Source organism: Salmo salar, chromosome ssa22 (genome assembly GCF_905237065.1).
Source record: "Salmo salar chromosome ssa22, Ssal_v3.1, whole genome shotgun sequence".
NCBI classification, from domain to species: Eukaryota; Metazoa; Chordata; class Actinopteri; order Salmoniformes; family Salmonidae; genus Salmo; species Salmo salar.
In genome coordinates this window covers 922,533-943,858 of record NC_059463.1, presented here as the reverse complement: position 1 = coordinate 943,858, position 21,326 = coordinate 922,533, and the positions used below count along the sequence as shown (strand labels likewise).

The 21,326-nt window shown below is 39.5% G+C and overlaps 1 protein-coding gene across 3 annotated transcripts in view; it reads right to left on the bottom strand.

Annotated features, from left to right (window-relative positions):
- The window catches only part of LOC106582629 (protein MTSS 2), a 156,306-nt gene extending 136,350 nt beyond the window's left edge, over positions 1–19,956 (bottom strand). The window contains exons 1-3 of one of the 3 annotated variants that reach the window (XM_014165855.2): positions 18,910–19,956; positions 3,822–3,883; positions 1,370–1,443 (exon numbers count right to left, since the gene is read on the bottom strand). In XM_014165855.2, coding sequence (XP_014021330.1) covers positions 1,370–1,443; positions 3,822–3,883; positions 18,910–18,981 — 208 coding nt within the window. In that variant the 5' untranslated portion in view covers positions 18,982–19,956. The remainder of the gene's footprint in view (positions 1–1,369; positions 1,444–3,821; positions 3,884–18,909) is intronic. The other 2 variants (XM_014165857.2, XM_014165856.2) reach the window with 2 other exon arrangements.
- Between the last annotated feature and the right edge of the window lie 1,370 nt (positions 19,957–21,326).

Sequence of the window (21,326 nt, the reverse complement as noted above, 5' to 3'; positions counted from 1 at the left end):
ACAGCCAGAAGATGACTGGCCACCCCTCAGCCTGGTTCCTCTAGGTTTCTTCCTAGGTTTTGGCCTTTCTAGGGAGTTTTTCCTAGCCACCGTGCTTCTACACTTCCATTGCTTGCTGTTTGGGGTTTTAGGCTGGGTTTCTGTACAGCACTTTGAGATATCAGCTGATGTAAGAAGAGCTATATAAATACGTTTGATTCTTAAAAGTAGTCACCCTTTACCTTGATGACAACTTTGCACACTCTTGGAATTCTCTCACCTGGAATGCCTTGTTAAAAGTTAATTTGTGGAATTTCTTTCCTTAATGCGTTAGAGCCTATCAGTTGTGTTGGCTCAAAAATGTCACTAACGATGTGATACCACTAAGGAAAGATACCAAGTATCACGATACCACAGGGTTTCCCCCATCCCAGGACACCTGCTTCTGTTTTCTATATATTCTGCACGTGTGCTGCACAAAAACCTGTCCCCGGTATTCACACCTGTACTCAATACAACACATTGAATTTAACTTCACGTTTATTACTGTATAATAGAAAAGGCTACTGAATTTTTGTTGGTTTCCGCTTATCCAAAGGCCAACCTGTGATTGGGCAGGAGGAATATGAAATACATAATGATCTGTGTTTCCATTGTTTCAGTAAAGGAAAAACACACCAGGCCTACATGAAACTCTCCCTCCCTCACCAACCCCCCCCCCCTCCCTCACCTTCCACGATTCACGTGGATGACCTATTTTGAGATCAAAATGGTGAATATCGGCGAAAGGTTACGAGTTTGCATCCCTGGGCCCCGTCCATAGAGAACAATGGTGAAATGTGGGAGGGGGGGCCTCTGCACATGTTGTATAACAGCAATGATAAATTCATTAATAATGGATTGTGTCACTTGATCGCTAGGGAGAAAGGGGGGAGTTTGGTCACAGTATCACAACGGGTAGCCTACACTGATACTGTATTGTGCTTCAGAACCATGTTCTTAACTGAAAGCACATGAGCCAAAAACAAACGCACACACACAAAAATTCCAAGCAGTCCTCAGATCTCCTGCCCTATGGGTGTTCTCAGTTTTAAGTGTAGGCCAGTGAGTGGGACCATCCTCTGTTGCTCATCCGACAGCCCCGTTGTACTTAGATGTACACAGAACCGCAGACAAATACTTACTCAGTAGTAGCTTATTAAAGCACCATAGCGCAAAAAAAATATATTAAAAAATAAATAAAATTCGACTGACCTACTCAGCACCATATTGAAAGAACAATTCATGCCACATGACAACAGTTGACTCCCCTTTCACAAACTAGAATTGTCTATGTCATCTACTGTGGCTTAAAGAAGCGATGAACACAGATACACATCTCTGCCTTTACCTCTTGTTCCAGTCGCCATATCTGCCACCTTCTGAAAGGCATCCAGGAAAGAGCTTGTGACGATGATGGTTGCCCTGAAAGATAAAACAAAACATGTAATGGAGAAACATTCCATTTAAACTACTTTAACCACAATAAAACCAGCATTAGATAAAACCCTAGACAGGTTTCAGATAAGAATATGTTATTGCATCATTAGGCTTGAAATCAGTTTACTCTGTTTGCGTGAGCATACTGATTACAATCATTCCAGCTAACATTTTTAAGCATATTTTTTCTAAATCACAGAGTCAAACAAAGTCAGTCACTGCTGGGGAGACAGTGAGTGTTTTGATCACAAGACTCAAAAATCACACTTAGTCATGTAGGGGTTTTCCTATGTCCTAGACCTACTATATTTTCTTATTTCCCTTTTCTGGATTTAGAAATTCATGACATTGAACTGAGATGTGTTCCCCTAGTGGGTAGGCTTGGGCAGTATACTGGGGTATTTTGAAATACCAACAGTATCATTTTAAATACTGTACAATTATTTTATATTTGCAAAAAGCACAGTTGAAGTCAGAAGTTTACATACACTTAGGTTGGCGTCATTAAAACAAATCTTTCAACCACTCCACAAATTTCTTGTTAACAAACTATAGTTTTGGCAAGTCGGTTAGGACATCTACTTTGTGCATGACAAAAGTAATTTTTCCTAACAATTGTTTACAGATAGATTATTTCACTGTATCACAATTCCAGTGGGTCAGAAGTTTACATACATTAAGTTGACTGTGCCTTTAACCACTTCGCTATAGGGGGCAGAATTTTCACAGCCGGATGAAAAACTTACCCAAATTAAACGGCCTACTACTCGGGCCCAGAGTCAAATATTTGCATATTATTAGTAGATTTGGATAGAAAACACTCTGAAGTTTCTAAAACTGTTTGAATGATGTCTGAGTATAACAGAACTCATATGGCAGGCAAAAACCTGAGAAGAATCCAACCAGGAAGTGGAAGATCTGACACTTGTAGTCTTTCAGACCATTTTCTATTGAAACTACAGTGTCTGTGGAGTCAACTTGCACTTCCTAAGGCTTCCACTAGATGTCAACAGTCTTTACAAAGTTGTTTGAGTCTTCTATGGTGAATTTTGACCGAATAACAGCCGGTTCAAGCAGTGTACTGTCTGAGGTCATGTAGTTACTTCATGCGCGTTCACGCATGGATAGCATATTTATTTTTTCTTCTGTAACGAATACGCTATTGTCCGGTTGGAATATTATCGATTGTTTATGTTAAAAACACCCTAAGGTTTGATTGGAAACAGTTTGACATGTTTCTACAAACGGTAATGGAACTTTTGAGCTTTTCGTCTATTGATTTGCGCCCCCGTCTCGTGCCTTTTGGAATAGTGTTCTGGACGTGCCAACAAAACGGAGGTATTTGGACATAAGTTATGGACTTTATCAAACAAATGAACATTTCTTGTGGAAGTGGGAGTCGTTCTGAGTGCATTCCGCCAAAGATCAGCAAAGGTATTTTAGAGTTTTGACGGCTAACTGTATAGCTTGCAATGATGGTTGAGCTATGTACTCAGAATATTGAACAATGTGCTTTCTCCGTAAAGTTATTTTGAAATCTGACACAGCGGTTGCATTAAGAGGTAGTAAATCTATAATTCTTTAAATAATTGTTATATATTTTGTCAACGTTTATGATTAGTATTTCTGTAAATGAATATGCACATTCTGGTCATTCACCGGAAGTTTGAGACTAATCATTTTCTGAACATCACGCGCCAATGTAAAATGCTGTTTTTGGATATAAATATTAACTTGACCGAACAAAACATACATGTATTGTGTAACATGATGTCCTAGGAGTGTCATCTGATGAAGATTGTCAAAGGTTAGTGCTGCATTAAGCTGTTTTTTGGTTATTTGTGATGCATGTGGTTGGTCGGAAATTGGCCATGTGAATACTTTGACGATATACTCCTCTAACATTATCTAATGTTTTGCTTTTGCTGTAAAGCCTTTTTGAAATCGGACGACCTGGTTCGATTCAGGAGAGGTGTATCTATAAAATGATATAAAATAGTCCTATATTTGAAAAAAAATAAATCATTTTTCTATAGGTTCAGTTATGAATATGGCAAAATTATTTTACGCTGGATGTTGATCCCGCATACGGGACGGAGAACAGAGGTTTTAAGACTTGCTAAATTGTGACTTGGTCCCATCTCTGCTGTTTACACACTTGTTTATGGCGAATGCTCAAATTAATTGGGTATGTGTGTTCATCAGTCCTGACTAAATAATATAGGCCTAAGAAGAAGAAGAAGAAGTTGGGGAATTCGAATCCTATTCTGTTGTCTTTTTATTTGACACATGCATACAGATCCTTTTAGCTAATAAATGGACATTCACTGAGAGGGGTTGCAGAGGACAGGGTTAGCTCTTACCTTAGCTGGGATTGCAGCTTAACTCCTTTGGTTACAAAGTCCTCCCAGGCTGGATAACAAGCCTGCAAAGCAAACAGACACACAACGGGTGGTTACTTAACTTGGACGGTAGTAAATTGACTCAATAGAACAAACATGTAATGTTAGTAACAACCATAGCATTCTATGAGATTAGAATTGCTTAGATTATTGAAATCAATCATATTTACTGTCATTTTTAATTGGATGTGGGGAAGATTGACAGTTACTGGGAAAAGGAGTGGGTCAGGGAGGCTTGAGCAGTCAACTACTGTATTCCATCCCTGTGGAACGCTTGACACCTACAGTTGAAGTCAGAAGTTTACATACACCTTAACTTAAATGTATTCGGCTTTCACAATTCCTGACATTTAATCGTAGTAAAAGATTCCCCGTCTTAGGTCAGTTAGGATCACCATTTTATTTTAAGAATGTGAAATGTCAGAATAATAGTAGAGAATTTATTTCAGCTTTTATTTCTTTCATTACATTCCCAGCGGGTCAGACGTTTACATAGTCAATTAGTAGTTGGTAGCATTGCCTTTAAATTATTTAACTTGGGCCAAACGTGTCGGGTAGCCTTCCACAAGATTCCCACAATAGGTTGGGTGAAATTTGGCCCATTCCTTCTGACAGAGCTGGTGTAACTGAGTAAGGTTTGTAGGCCTCCTTGCTCACACACGCTTTTTCAGTTCTGCCCAAATATAGAAAATGTTGAGGTCAGGGCTTTGTGATGGCCACTCCAATACCTTGACTTTGTTGTCCTTAAGCCATTTTGCCACAACTTTGGAAGTATGCTTGGGGTCATTGTCCATTTGGAAGACCCATTTGCGACCAAGCTTTAACTTCCTGACTGACGTCTTGAGATGTTGCTTCAATATATCCACAAACTTCCTTCCTCATGACGCCATTTACATTTACATTACATTTAAGTCATTTAGCAGACGCTCTTATCCAGAGCGACTTACACATTGGTGCATTCACCTTATGATATCCAGTGGAACAACCACTTTACAATAGTGCATCTAAATCTTTTAAGGGGGGGGGGGGGGAATCTAAATATGTAAATCTATTTTGTGAAGTGCACCAGTCCCTCCTGCACCAAACATGACGATGGTCATTATGGCCAAACAGTTCTATTTTTCTTCATCAGACCAGAAGACACTTCGAGAAAAGTACAATCTTGGTCCCCATGTACAGTTGCAAAACGTAGTCTGGCTTTTTAATGGCGGTTTTGAAGCAGTGGCTTCTTCCTTGCTGAGCGACCTTTCAGGTTATGTCAATTTAGGACTCGTTTTACTGTGGATATAGATACTTTTGTACCCGTTTCCTCCAGCATTTTAACAAGGTCCTTTGCTGTTGTTCTAGGATTGATTTGCACTTTTTGCACCAAAGTACATTCATCTCTAGTTGACAGAATGTGTCCCCTTGCTGAGCCATATGACGGCTGCGTGGTCCCATGGTGTTTATACTTGCGTACTATTGTTTGTACAGATGAATGTGTTACCTTCCGGTGTTTGGAAATTGCTCCCAAGGATGAACCAGACTTGTGGATTTCTACAATTGATGTCAAGCAAAGAGGCACTGGGTTTGAAGGTAGGCCTTGAAATACATCCACAGGTACACCTCCAATTGACTCAAATGTCAATTAGCCTATCAGAAGCTTCAAAAGCCATGACATAATTTTCTGGAATTTCCCTAGCTGTTTAAAGGCACAGTCAACTTAATGTATATACACTTCTGACCCACTGGAATTGTGATACAGTGAATTAAGTGAAATAATCTGTCTAAACAATTGTTGGAAAAATTACTTGTGTCATGCACAAAGTAGATGTCCTAACCGACTTGCCAAAACTATAGTTTGTTAACAAGAAATTTGTGGAGTGGTTGAAAAACGAGTTAATGACTCCAACCTAAGTGAATGTAAACTTTCGACCTCAACTGTAGTGAAAGTAAATAGGTCATTTTTGTTCAACTAAATCTTTATTTTCTCTGCCCCACTGAAAGCACCTGATTACTGCAGCTTATTTCCAATGAAAGTCACTTTTACAATCATGTTGAGTGGAAAACAATGAACACTAACTCTGTCAGGGTGGAATGGACCATTATTTTGAACCAGGCTATGGATGATTAATGACAGTCGTTTTTCTACTATTATGAGGAAAACTTGGATTATATTAATATGAAAATAAATGATCTCTTAAGAAATAGTATTCGGCTGTATGGATTAATTACGTTTTTTGGATGCCTTTGTCAACAATGTGTACTCAACGCAGGCACAGTGGACGGGGGGGGGCCTTGAGCAGCATGGGGGGGGGGTAGATACATTTATGATAAGTAGTATTATTTTTGTAAATTATGCCCAGCTCACAAGGCCCCTTGTTGGTGTGAGTCCTGAGGCATTTGCCTCTTCTTACCTAATGGTAAGTCCGCTACTGGTTATGTCATAGCTAATTTATAAAATGTTGATACATTACTGGCTCAAACACTTAATCTGCAAAAATGACAATTAGTGGGTGATGGTCATTTCATAACCAAAGCGGGGGGGACAAAAAAAAAAAAAAACAGGAAACATTGCCCCCCCCCCCCCATAATCTGGTAGATGCCTATACATAATTTACACACTCACACGTCAGCTCCAACTCATGAGCTTCATCAGCAACAGATTTTTTATTTAAAATGGAAAATTAATGTGTTTATGCAGCAAATGTTAGTAGAGCCTGAACGATAAGGAATTTTTGGATCCAATACTGATTCCGATTTTAGAGTGGAAATATTCACCGGCAGATATATCTGTTGATATTTATTATAATAGCTGGAATAAAAATAACATCTGTATTGACTACGCTTAAAAACAGACCTACAGAAGACACGCCGGAAGCTTATTTCTTAAATTTGAGGAAAAATAACATTAAAAAATGTAAGCAGCACACAATTTAGGAGCACCAGAAAGACAAACTTTTTTTTTAATGGAAAAACAGTGTTACTCTAGTGAAAGTAAGAAACTGCACAGATTCCAGCTAAATAATTGCCTCTGAAGACTGAGCTGCCTCATGCTAGCCAGCTGGAAAACAATAACAATACATTTTCAATTTATACTGTACAAAAATTTCAACATGTAAAGTGTTTCATAAGCTGAACGAAAAGATCCCAGAAATGTTCCATACATAGAAAAAGCATATTTGAAATTGTGCACAAATTTATTGACATCCCTGTTAGTGAGCATTTCTTTTTTGCCAAGATAATCCATCCCCTTTTTTTTCTCCCCTTTATTGAACTAGGCAAGTCAGTTAAGAATAAATTCTTATTTATTTTCAATGACGGCCTAGGAACAGTGGGTTAACTGCCTTGTTCAGGGGCAGAACGACAGATTTGTACCTTGTCAGCTCGGGGATTCAAACTTGCAAACTTTCGGTTACTAGCCCAACGCTCTAACCACTAAGCTACCCTGCCGCCCCTGACAGGTGTGGCATATCAAGAAGCTGATTGAACAGCATGATCATTACACAGGTAAACCTCTTGCTGGGAACAATAAAATGCCACTAAAATGTGCAGTTCTGTCACACAACGTCACAGTCTCAAGTTGAGAGAGCGTGCAATTAGCATGCTGACTGCAGGAATGTCCACCAGAGCGGTGGCCAGAGAATTGAATGTTAATTTCTCTACCATATCCCACCTCCAGCGTCATTTTAGAGAATTTGTCAGTACGTCCAACAAACCTCACAACAGCAGACCACATGTATGGTGTTGTGTGGGCGAGCGGTTTGCTGATGTCAACGTTGTGAACAGAGTGCCCCATGGTGGCCGTGGGGTTATGGTATGGGCAGTGTCATGACGTTGGCCTCTGAGTACAGGGAGGACAGTTGACCCCCTCCCCCTTGCACCATCCCCCAACCTACCTTCCCCCACCCAGTCCCTGTGTGAAGGAGTTGTAAAATGCCAGGAGAATCTCTTGCCACATGGCCCATAGAGAGACAGGAAATTCTTCCAACTCACAGAATTGGGGAGCCAAGCGACATTTGTGTTCTGGAAAAGGTATGAAAGATTGGTGAAGAATCCAGCTACGAACTGGTCCGCTTGGTACAATTTTGTGATACTCAGAAGAGACAATATAGCCATATTACCATAAAACTGTTTATATAATAGCCTCAGCGATGAGACTTGCATCCACATGGTTGTATAGAATGTATTAATAAGGATAAAGCTATTTGTAATACATTGAGATGCTATGTACTGATGTTAATGTGATAGAATTATATTTCTGTACCAAGCTTAACTCAGTCATCGGCACGCCCCCAGGGACACAGACAGGACCAGGCGTCATGTGACATGTTCACTATAAAACTATACCCTGATCTACTTTCTTCAGACCCGGCCTCCACTCCATTGCGAGTAGGTTTGACCATCCAATTCTATACCACGTGGTTAACTTTTAGACTATCGATACCGACAATAAGAACAAGTCTTTGATATTAATTATTAGTCTGCAGCTAAGTAAATTATATCATTGAACTCGAAGACCAACGAAACATCCATTCTATGACGACATTAATGAATGTCGCTTTGAAAGATCCATTCTGAGAGCGAGAGAGCGAGAACTCTCCAACAGAACGACACTCCAACAAGGATCCCGACGACACACTGAGTGTAAATATATATTGATTGTAATTGTTCTCAAATGAGTGAGCGTTCATGTGCAAAGGATTAGCATGTCAATTGTTAATATTAATTAACTTTGTGTCCTCAGCTGACCGTTTATGACCCATTGTTAACAAGACACCAGCCATGCCTGTTTTAGCCCACTAGGGCACATTACTCTACCAATTCTTTGTGATGATAATTACTGTTTGTATACTTTCTGTGAATTACTTAGTTTAGTAAATAAATGATTTTAAGACAATTGATGTATGGATGATTTTAGTAAAGAATGGGTTCGTGCAGATACAACAACTTACGACGTTTGGAATGAGACTGGACGCGAGGTAAAATACACCATTTAAACCAGAAGATAATCGGCCTATACTATAATAGAATATAATGTATAATGTTATAATGTAGGAAAGTTATATTGGGAAAATTATAACTTTGTAATCTGAATATTTGCCTTGGTGCCCTGATCTCCTAGTTAATTACAATTAAACGATTAATCAGTTTAACCTGTTATGGCTAGAGGGCAGTATTTTCACGGCTGGATAAAAAACGTACCCGATTTAATCTGGTTACTACTCCTGCCCAGTAACTAGAATATGCATATAAGTATTGGCTTTGGATAGAAAACACCCTAAAGTTTCTAAAACTGTTTGAATGGTGTCTGTGAGTATAACAGAACTCGTATGGCAGGCAAAAACCTGAGAAGATTTCATGCAGGAAGTGGCCTGTCTGACAAGGTGTCGTTCTTCTTGTCTCTGTTTATTGAAGAGTGAGGATCTTAGCTGTCCCGTGACACTTCCTACGGCTGCCATAGGTTCTCAGAAGGCGGCAAAACGCTGAATCGTGGCTTTGCAGGCTCTGGCTGAAACAAAGTAGCGCGTTTGGGTAGTGGCTGGTTACAGTACTGTGAGACTCAGGCTCGTGCCCGCGTCGACCGAAAGCTGTGTTTTCTTTCCTCTGTTTAGCTAAATGGACATTACCGGTCGGAATATTATCGCTTTTTTACGAGAAAAATGGCATAAAAATGGATTTTAACCTCTAAATATTCCATTACCGTACTTCGAAGCATGTCAACCGCTTTTTAAAATCAATTTTTACGCCATTTTTCTCGTAGAAAAGCGATAATATTCCGACAGGGAATCTCCTTTTCGGCAAACAGAGGAAAAAAATCACAAAGGCGGGGGCGGTCGGGTCACGCGCATAAGCCCAGAGTCCCTTGATCGGCCACTTGAGAAAGGCGATAATGTGTTTCAGCCTGGGGCTGGAATGACGACATTCTGTTTTTTCCCGGGCTCTGAGAGCCTATGGAAGACGTGGGAAGTGTCACGTTAGAGCAGAGATCCTTAGTAAAAGATAGAGATGGAAAAGAAGTTCAAGAAATGGTCAGACAGGCCACTTCCTGTAAAGGAATCTCTCAGGTTTTGACCTGCCATTTGAGTTCTGTTATACTCACAGACACCATTCAAACAGTTTTAGAAACTTTAGGGTGTTTTCTATCCATATGTAATAAGTATATGCATATTCTAGTTACTGGGTAGGAGTGGTAACCAGATTAAATCGGGTATGTTTTTTATCCAGCCGTGTCAATACTGCCCCCTAGCCCTAACAGGTTAAACAGCGGTTGACATGCTTCGAAGTACGGTAATGGAATATTTAGATTTTTTTAGTCACGAATTGCGCCATGCGCACGACCCTTCTTTACCATTCGGATAGTGTCTGGGACGCACAAACAAAACGCCGCTATTCGGATATAACGATGGATTATTTTGGACCAAACCAACATTTGTTATTGAAGTAGCAGTCCTGGGAGTGCATTCTGACGAAGACAACAAAAGGTAATCAAACTTTTATAATAGTAAATATGATTATGGTGAGTGCTAAACTTGCCGGGTGTCTAAATAGCTAGCCCGTGATGCCTGGGCTATGTACTTAGAATATTGCAAAATGTGCTTTCACCAAAAAGCTATTTTAAAATCGGACATATCGAGTGCATAGAGGAGTTCTGTATCTATAATTCTTAAAATAATTGTTATGCTTTTTGTGAACGTTTATTGTGAGTAATTTAGTAAATTGTTAGCAAATTGCTAGTTCTGAACGTCACATGCTAATGTAAAAAGCTGTTTTTTTTATATAAATATGAACTTGATTGAACAAAACATGCATGTATTGTATAACAATGTCCTAGGTGTGTCATCTGATGAAGATCAAAGGTTAGTGCTGCATTTAGCTGTGGTTTTGTTTTTTGTGACATTATATGCTAGCTTGAAAAATGGGTGTCTGATTATTTCTGGCTGGGTACTCTGCTGACATAATCTAATGTTTTGCTTTTGCTGTAAAGCAAGCGTCCCACTGGCCCAGACAGGTTAATCTTGCGCTGTAGAAAATAATTTGGCCCCTTAGATAAGCCTTCATTCATTCGCATACTGTTGTAGGAGACATTCCAGGGGTTTGATTAAGCTCGAGAAAAAGCTCAATTTGAGATAAAAGCAAAGGTTTCATCTAAAAGGAATAGTGCCACCAAGGGCATAATTAGGCTGTGTATTTGGTATAAGCAGTTTCATCTTAAGCGGAGTATGATCTGAAATGACTATTAAATCACACTCCATGATAAGTGGCAGAAATCCATTGACTAGGAAAAAGTAATCTATACGTGAGGTCTTATAAACTGTTAAGAAAAAATAATAAATACACCCTGGCTGTGAGAATGAGGAAACGCCACGCATCAGATATGTCATATGTCTTAAGAAATAATGGAATTGTGGATACTTTGATGAAGATGATACCTTAGGAGAGATACGATCCAGATTGGGCGACAGTACACAATTCATATCAGGTGGTGTGTCCATATTTGGTAATCGAGAAAATAAATACATGTTAAGAATGAACTCTTATCCCAATTTGGTGCATAAATATTAGCCAAGATAACAGGTGTATTATACAGTCTTCCTACTACAATAATGAAACAGCCTGCTGAGTCTGCCTCTACACTTGACATTGCGAATGGTATGTTTTTACGAATTAAAATGGCTGCTTCTCTAGTTAAAATGATTGACCGATACATCCTTTTAAACGAAAGTGGTCGAAAATGCGGAGCTGTGTTTCCTGAAGGCAATATCTACTTTAACCTCTCTAGGGTAGGGGGCAGTATTTTCACGGCCGGATGAAAAACGTACCGAAATTAAACGGCCTACTACTCCGGCCCAGGAACTAGAATATGCATATTATTAGTAGATTTGGATAGAAAACACTGAAGTTTCTAAAACTGTTTGAATGATGTCTGTGAGTATAACAGAACTCATATGGCAGGCAAAAACCTGAGAAAAATCTAAACAAGAAGTGGGAATTCTGGTGCTTGTAGTCCTTTCAAGTCATTGCCTATCGAACACAGTGACTTAGGGTTCATTTTGCACTTCCTACGGCTTCCACTAGATGTCAACAGTCTTTCGAAAGTTGTTTGAGGAGTCTATGATGAACAGAGAGCGAACAGAGGAAGTTGTTGACTCAGGAAAGTACTGGCGTTCATTGGCGCGCGTTCACATGAGTTAGCTGTGTTCCAAATCGTTTTTCAAGACATTGCAATCGTCCGGTTGGAATATTATTGAAGTTCTAAGTGAAAAAGGCCCTAAAGATTGATGCTATGCAACGTTTGACATGTTTGAACGAACGTAAATATAACTTTTTTTGACTTTGTCGCGACATTTTCCACGCACTTCCTACATTTGGAGTAGCTAACTGAACGCACTAACTAACAACAAGGAGCTAGTTGGACATAAATTATGGACTTTATCGAACAAAACAACATTTATTGTGGACCTGGGATGCCTGGAAGTGCCTTCTGATGAAGATCAAAGGTAAGTGAATATTTCTAATGCTATTTATGATTTTAGATGACTCCAAAATGGCGGGTATCTGTATTGCCTAGTGTATTTTTCTGAGCGCCGTACTCAGTTTATTGCAAAGTGTGCTTTCCTCGTGAAGCTTTTTTGAAATCTGTCACAGCGTTTGCATAAAGGAGTTGTTCATCTATAATTCTTTGAATAACAGTTTAATATTTTATCAACGTTTATGGTGAGTATTTTTGTAAATTGTTGTGCTGATCACCGGCAGTAATGGAGGCAAAATATTTTCTGAACATCACGCGCCAATGTAAAATGGGGTTTATGGATATAAATATGAACTTGATCGAACAAAAAATGCATGTATTGTGTAACATGATGTCCTAGGAGTGTCATCTGATGAAGATCGTCAAAGGTTAGTGCATAATTTTAGCTGGTTTTCTGGTTGTGACGCCTGTCCTTGCTAGGAAAATGGCTGTGTACTTTTTCTTGTGTTGGAACTGTCCTAACATAATCTAACTTTATGCTTTCGCCATAAAGCCTTTTTGAAATGGGACAATATGGTTACATTAAGGAGACGTGTACCTTTAAAATGGTGTAAAATAGTCGTATGTTTGAGAACTTGAATTATGACATTGTGGTTTTGAATTTGGCGCTCTGATTTTTCACTGGCTGTTGAATAGTGTGAACCGTGGGTGGGCCCAAGAGGGGTTAAAGGTGATTTAAATGAGAAAGAACCCTTTTACATTTCACTGTGTGATTTAACATTCCAGCTAGCAAAAGTGACTGCGCAACCAGCTGTCCCTCTCATGATATTAGGCCTAGCCATATAAAGTCAGGTGGGAAAAGGAGATGCCAGATTACAATAACTGATCATTAAACATTTTTCCAAAAATAGCAACAAAAATAAAAGTTTCAGAATAAAGAAACAATACTCAAGTCTGGTATGAAAAAGAAAACCCAGCCGAGTCACCTAATAGAACAAAGTAACCGCTAATCCCCATGCAAAGATATCCAAACAATGTGCTTGTAGTGGGGAACACTAAACCTATCGAGTAGAGAGCCCTGCTGAAATAGTGAAGGATATAAAACAACTTGCACATAAATACTTATATACACAATCCAAAACTAGGCTGTTTTAAAAGAAAGTAAAAAACATTTTATCAATCACCTTACAGCAATACCACTAAGTTAACAGCAATGTCTTTAAAGAAATTAGGTAACCTAATAATAGAACTGTGCTTCATCTACCCTGGATATGGGTACCATCATTAAAAAGAAACAAGCAGCTTCATGGTAATAACAAACATAAAACGTTAAAACAAAAGGAGAAGTGACTCACCAGATCTAAAGGCACTAACGTTAACAATATCAACTAATACCACTGGCAATGCTATAGAGCATCTACAAAAAGTGTGTCTGCAGTGGTAGACATTTGTCCATTACCCTAATCGTCAAATAGGTGAAAATACAGCCATTTACTTCGTCTGATCTCGGTAGAATGTTTGCCTTTATGAAGGCCATCGCCTTATGGGGGTCTTGGAACTCTTTCTCGGTGCAGATGTGTTATACGGAGCCGGGCAGGAAAAGCCACACCATTCCGAGGTCCGTCCAGAGCAGACTTTTGACATCGTTGAAAGCGGCACGGTCAAGAGCAACACTGGGGGCATACTCTGGGAAGATAAACATATGTGTTCTGCTGCATCGAAGTGGGACAAATTCTCTTGCATGCCAAAGAATATCAATACGATCCTGATGGTGTAGTTTAGCCACAATGACGCAAGATTTTCCGGCAGGCTTTCTTGCTTGAGAGCCCCGATGTGAGCTGTCTACAAGGACGTCTTTATCCAATTTGAAGGCTTCCTTCAATAACTTTGAGACCGATGAAGTAGAACTTAAGCCCGGGTCCTCAACTACCCCCATGATCCTGATATTGGATCATAACATATAACCTTGTAAATGTATGCATTGTTCCTTAAGGCTAGATGCATCAGTTTCAAGCTTCTTAACCGTGGTTTGTAGCGTAGTCGTGTTGTCTGAGCATGTTGACAAGCCTTGTTCAATGTCGGAAACAGTTCGCCTCCTTGAGCATAGAAGAAATGCCCGCTCTGGGGCAGCAAGAATCTCGGCCTGCAAATGCTCAGTGTTAATTTTTTTTGCTGTGCCGAGGGGAAGAGCCGCTGCTTCCACTTGTTAAAGAACTTGAGCTCCTCATCTTGGGCCGAGTGTGCTCTTTTGTCAGTGACTCCGCTGAACTTAAACTTTTGCAAGTATTACACCATTTACGCATTAAAACAAAAATAAAAAGTTTAACAAAGTAAAGCATGTCATTCAAAGGCTGTGTTTCCTAGTTCTTTTTGGGTCAAAGCGCAAAGAAAGTCTTAAATAAATGCAATTTCAGCAGGAGCTCGGAAAAAACGTGACCTACCCCATGGCTTGCTCACTAGCACCCCCTCGTGTTTTCATTTTTGCCATGGAAAAATTTATCAAATAATTCCCTCAGTCAATGAACCAGGGATCAAATGGCTATGGTGTTTATATAATGTATATCTATTTGTAAAAATATTCAGTGTTCAGGGGAGACAGCATTGGAGTTACATTATCTTAGACTAGCCTAATTGAAAAGTAACTGTCAATTAGGCCAGCATTGAATAGCAGAGAATTTTGAGCGCTTGAGAGACAGTTTTACAACCGGAGTATGCAGCATTGGTTTTACAAACTACAACCGTATTAACTGCATGTGGGTAATTTGCCAAAATGCAGTTTAGGACATCAAGGCACGCTAATAGCTACATTGTTAACTAGCTAGATAGTAAATTCAAAACATAACATATTGGCTGGTTATCTAGTTAGTCTGTTTATTTTACCTGGTGCGCAAATGTCTCTCCTCTGGCAACAGCCCAAACGCAGGTGATGCACACACCATTACATTTCATTGCTGACCAAAAATGTGCAATTATTGCTAGTGAGTTATTTGCCCAGTTCTCAACAACAAATGTGCAAACACGGCTAGGTTCACTTTGATCTCAAAAATGCATCTTGCGACTGCATGATTGAAAGATTGACAGGCATGAGCAATGCAGGCCTACAATAATTATACTCCGATGCGCTCTGCAGAGATTGAGGACAGTGAGCAAAACATTGCTGCTGGAGGACATTTTGATCCAATTCAGATTATGAGCAGAGTATCCTAATTTTTTGATAGTGATGTGTGATTTTTTTTTACTTGTCCATTAGGACAACTTAAATCTATAATCTGCTTGTCAAAAACTTGTGTTTACTTGCCCCGGGCAAGCAGACAAGAGTAAATGTAGAAGTGGGGAGTGGCATAAAGCATCTGGCAACAGCACCCACCAAATTACTAGCATGGCAGAATATCACCGGGGTATTCCCACCATCTGGCCATATATTCAACACATATATTTACTTACGAGCAGCTAGGCCTAGACGAAACCTATAGGCTTGCCCTTGGGCATGATACTAGGATTAAAACCAATGCCCTCTTATTAACGAGAGTCTTGTCTTTAAAATGGTGTAAAATAGTCATATGTTTGAAAAATTGAAGTTTTTGCATTTGAGGTATTTGAATATCGCGCCACGGGATTACACTGGCTGTTGAGTAGGTGGGACGCAAGCGTCCCACCTAGCCCATAGAGGTTAATGGGGTAAATTGAGTAGGCTATTTCACGTTAAACCTAGGTCTATCTGCACACAGCTTCCCCCTCTAGACTGTGCCCTCACTCCTTAAAGTTGCACACTGTTTATGCAATGCCATGTATTAGTTGAAGGGAGTAAATGTCTATGTTCGACTGCCAAGCTCTCAAACATGCTATATAATTATTGTTCACAAAATTATGACCAAAGAAAAGATGGGATCCTTTTAACTGGGAGAAGACAGTCTTCCCTTCACACTACTGCTATTCTTCAGTAGTTATTTCAGGTAAACATTAGGTCTACTGTAACCCCCTCAATGGTGTTGTTTACATTGTCAATGTGGAAGGCCACTCGTCTAAGACCAATCAAATGCAGACATTTCAAATGTGCATGCATGCAATTGTGTTCAGTCGCATGTGCAAATAGTTGGGATGTTTACTTGCTAAAATGACAAGTTCCTATGATGAACACTTTTGGGAAAAGCTGGGATACCATGCAATGGTGTTACGATAAAATTCAACAAATACAGGGGGTGATTTTATAATTCAGCTAACATTCACTAGTTAGAAGAACAGCTGACCAGGGGCGATGGGTAGAATGGATGACCCGTTTGATTTATTACAGTTTGGGTTAGCTAGCCAACTAAATCCTGTTGGGTCAACAGCAAATTGGCTAACTTTACCTATGTGAAGCTAGCCACAATAACGATTAGCCCCACTAGTGGAATTTGCAGCTTGCCTTCAAAATAAAATGACCCTCGCCAAAAGTGATGGAAACGGATACAAATAATGGAACAAGTTGGGAATGTTATGAATACAACAAAAGACAATAAGTTAAATACATTTTTTTAATCCGCTGAAATCGCATGGGGGGAGGGGGGGATGTATTAGACTTCAGAATTACATTGGGGGGCATACTTATTTCTCACTGTACAGCCTTACCTATGGATTGTGGATCCATGAAATGTATCATTTTATTCAGTGACACCCACTGAACACCACTATGAAGTGTTTACACAAACAGAGAAATCAGATCAAGAATGAACTGTGCGATGTAGTAGGGAGTTGTAGTTTCTAACAGGCGAAAATTCTACAGTTTAGTGTAGAAAATGTGGTAATTCACTACAATGACCGTAATCCATTGCATGCCTAATTGTCCATTCTGTTTCTTTTACACCTGCTACCTAAAATAGACTGTTGAGAAGGATAGAAAAGTTGCTTCATGAGGTATAGTGGCAAGAAAAAGTATGTGAACCCTTTGAAAATACCTGGATTTCTGCATAAATTGGTCATACAATTTGATCTGATCATCTAAGTCACAATAGACAGTCTGCTTAAACTAATAAACAATTATATGTTTTCATGTCTTAATTGAACACACCGTATAAACATTCACAGTGCAGGGTGGGAAAAGGATGTGAACCCTTGGATTTAATAACTGGTTGACCCTCCTTTGGCAGCAATAACTGCAACAAAACATTTTCTGTAGTTGTGGATCAGACCTGCAGAACGGTCAGGAGGAATTTTGGACCATTCTTCTTTAAAAAAACTGTTTCAGTCCAGCAATATTCTTGGGATGTCTGGTGTGAACTGCTCTCGAGGTCATGCCTCAGCAAATCAAATCGGGTTGAGGTCAGGAATCCAGAAGATGTATTTTCTTCTGTTGTTGATTCCCTTGTGTGTTTTGGGTCGTTGTCCTGTTGCATCACCCAACTTCTGTTGTGCTTCAATTGGAGGACAGATAGACATTTTGCAGGAGAACGTTAGGCTAAATGACTTCAAGTTCTGTCGATGATAACAAATTATGTACTCAATATAGACAAGAAAAACTAATAACACACATTATTGTATTTAAGCACACTATGTTTGTCTATTGTTGTGACCTAGATGAAGATCAGATCAAATTTGATGACCAATTTTTGCAGAAATCCAGGTAATTCCAAAGGGTTCACATACTTTCTTGCCACTGCATCTCTAGCTGAAAATACATGATCGAAATGATTGATAGTTGGTATTCAGAAGTCATTAAACAAGTATGCCTTACTTACTTTGAAGAACTACTAAAATTGTGATTTTGTCAGACAGCAGCTCTATAGAGATGAGATGACTTATTAAACAATAAAGTAATCAAATAAAACAAATACAATATACACAATTGAAACGTGTAAAGTATATTTCCGACAGCTGGTAGCCTAGTGGTTAAGAGTATTGTCCCAGTAACCGAACTGGTTTTAATACCTAAGCAGACTAGGTGAAAAATAAGTCGGTGCCCTTGAGCAAGGCAATTAACCCTAATTGTTCCTGTAAATTGCTCTGAATAAGTGCATGACACGTTTTTTTAGTGATAAGCAGTAAGGGGCAGTCACTATGATAATGGGACTTTTACTAATTGTTTTATTCTGTTACAGCTTTTAATATCGTAAAAAAAAATAATCTCAAAACCGAACTAAAAGGGTGTCACTTAGACTGACACCCCATTTCACTCAGCCACAATCCATATGTGCGATACATCCACAGTGCGAGTTAAGATTTGTCAAATTAACCAAATTGTCTTTAGTTTAATTTAAATCACGTTACAAACTTGTTTAACATTATCTACTCCAAATATGGCACTATTCCACTATTTGTATTCGTTTACTTCCCTTTCAAATGAGGAACTTTTATTTTAAATACGAACCGCAAATTCCACTATTGTGGCTAATCGTTAGTAGCCAGCTTCACATAGGTGCTAAAGATAGTTAGCCAGCCTGTTACAAAGCACACCATTCATTTTGCCAACCCAAATAGTGACGAAGACAAGCCGTAACAACTTGGCAAATTCTAGTTAACGTAGTTAATAGCATGCTTGATAAATGATGGTTCTCACCAGATAACCCTTTCACATTTGAGTTCTACCTACTAAGAATGCTATTTATTGTAAATGCATCTTACCTTCATGTCGTTCATGATGATCTGGAAGAGCCCTCCCAGAGCGCTGCATTCCTTTTCAATACCCGCATCCATTTTCCAAATCGAAAAACTAACACTAGCTAGTTATAGTAGCTTTTAAATTAATTCGTTTATAAATATAGTTGTTGAGGGAAATCTCGGTGTAAAGTTTCAAAGGATTGGGCCAAAGATATCTAAGTACTGTTAATGTTCTATTAAACACGCAATGTAAAATACATCCAAATTCCTGGAGGGAAACAATACAGCAGCTAGCAACGTGGAATATTATAATCCAGTCCGACTCAGTGTGGTTGGCTAGCTAGCTCGTTAACTAGCCAGCCAATTTGATACACCGAGTAAACATGGAATGGTTGAATGTAGCTAGAATGGAAAATCCGTCGAATTGACCTGATTGTTGTATCCAAGCCTAGTATGCTATAGTTACAACCACAGCCAATCCAAATACCTATAGGACCTAGGCAATGCAGCTGGCCAGGAATTCCGGACTATCTACCTGCTAACGAGCGACAAGCTAACTAGCAGTCCGTGATCAATGATTCAATCACTAGTCAGCAAATACAAACAAAAATAAGCATATCTCTGTGTCCCATGAAAATGATTCTGTTCGTGTCGAGTCATCTGTCCTCTTATGCGGTTTCAGCTTGTTTGTAAATGTGTGTCATCATGGGCTTTCACCCAGCTACGAGCCAAACAATTATTCAATGAGAATCCACGTATCGTTTGAGTGCTGATGTGTGTTTCTGCCATTGAGCTATAATAGGAAGGTTGCTACCACCACCGGGCGCGCTCCAAATTACATATTTCCCAAAATCGGCCTCGTACTTGGGTGGGGGTGGAGCAAGTAAAATTCGGATTTACAAGCGTCACAAGAACATGGCTATTTTAATTCAATGTAAACTCTAAAAGTGATTAAAACATCACAATGAGGCCATTAATCTCTCTACAAAGAAATAAAATAACATTTTAACCGCACTGCAGAGTTGATCAGACATCGTATAAACTGCAAAGATAGGAAAATGTTGGGGTCAATGACATTTTAATAAACAAATGCATTTAAATGACCTATGAATTAAATGTCCTTATATGGAGGTGAACAAGATTACGTCACAGTCGCTAAAGCCAGGGCGCAACATCGCGAGACTCCGGGAACGCTAGCGAAACAGAACGAGGTTTGAGAAGTCAATGAGAAACATTCCTCCTTAGTTGTTCATTTTCTCAAAAGCTAAACGCAGAACCTAGATTCGAGCAAATGTCTTAAGTAGTTGAACATGTTATCACTTCAACCTCGTGAAAGTGACAAACTGACACGATTTCATTTTCGTTAAAAACTACTTTTATATCGAAGTGCCTTTAATTTGACGGCATGCGCAGCTCGGCGCTAGACGACCATTACATCCGACGACGTATTCTACGCATGAGTTTAGCTAGCCAACGTCGCCATGACGTCGCCTAAAAGTGTGATTGGGGATTTCTATTGGAGGAGCATCTTTAATACAGAGTTTCTAAACCAAGAGGTGCAACATCGCAAGACTTCCGGGAACGCTTGCGAGGCAGAACAGGCGGGGGGGTTGGGGTTAGAGAAGTCAATGAGAGAAAAACAAATCAAATGTATTTGTCACATGTGCCGAATACAGACATTACAGTGAAATGCTTACTTTCAAGCCCTTAACCAACAATGCAGTTAAGAAAAATAATTGTTAAGTAAAAAACATTAAATAAAAATAGTTAGAGCAGCAGTAAAATAACACTAGCGAGGCTATAAACAGGGGTACCGGTTAGTCGAGGTAATATGTATATGTTGGTGGAGTTAAAGTGACTATGCATAGATAATAACTAGAGAGCAGCGGCCGTGTAAAAGGAGGGGGTGGGGGGACAATGCAAATAGTCTAGGTAGCCATTTGAGTCTTATGGCTTGCGGTCGGAGGCCAAGCAGTTGCCATACCAGGCAGTGATGCAACCAGTCAGTAGGGCTGGGCGATATGGTATTTTTCAAATTTGACGATATGACAGTGTTTTAGAATAATAAAAGTTCTAAATTTGCTTTATGAGTAGTGTGTGACCCTAGGGTGGCAACACATATATACAAAATTATTTCAAAGGGTCTTTCTCCATTCGGATTGTTTTATACTGTTCAATTCAACTTCAATCTAAAATAATTTCCTGCATTTTTCCATCAATTTCCGCATTTCCTGCACTCATGTACCCATATACTACCCACCACTGCGACCTGTACGCTCTCGTTGGCTGGCACTCGCTTCATACTCGTCGCCAAAACCACTGGCTCCAGGTCATCTACAAGACCCTGCTAGGTAAAGTCCCCCCTTATCTCAGCTCACTGGTCACCATAGCAGCACCTACCTGTAGCACGTGCTCCAGCAGGTGTATCTCTCTGGTCACCC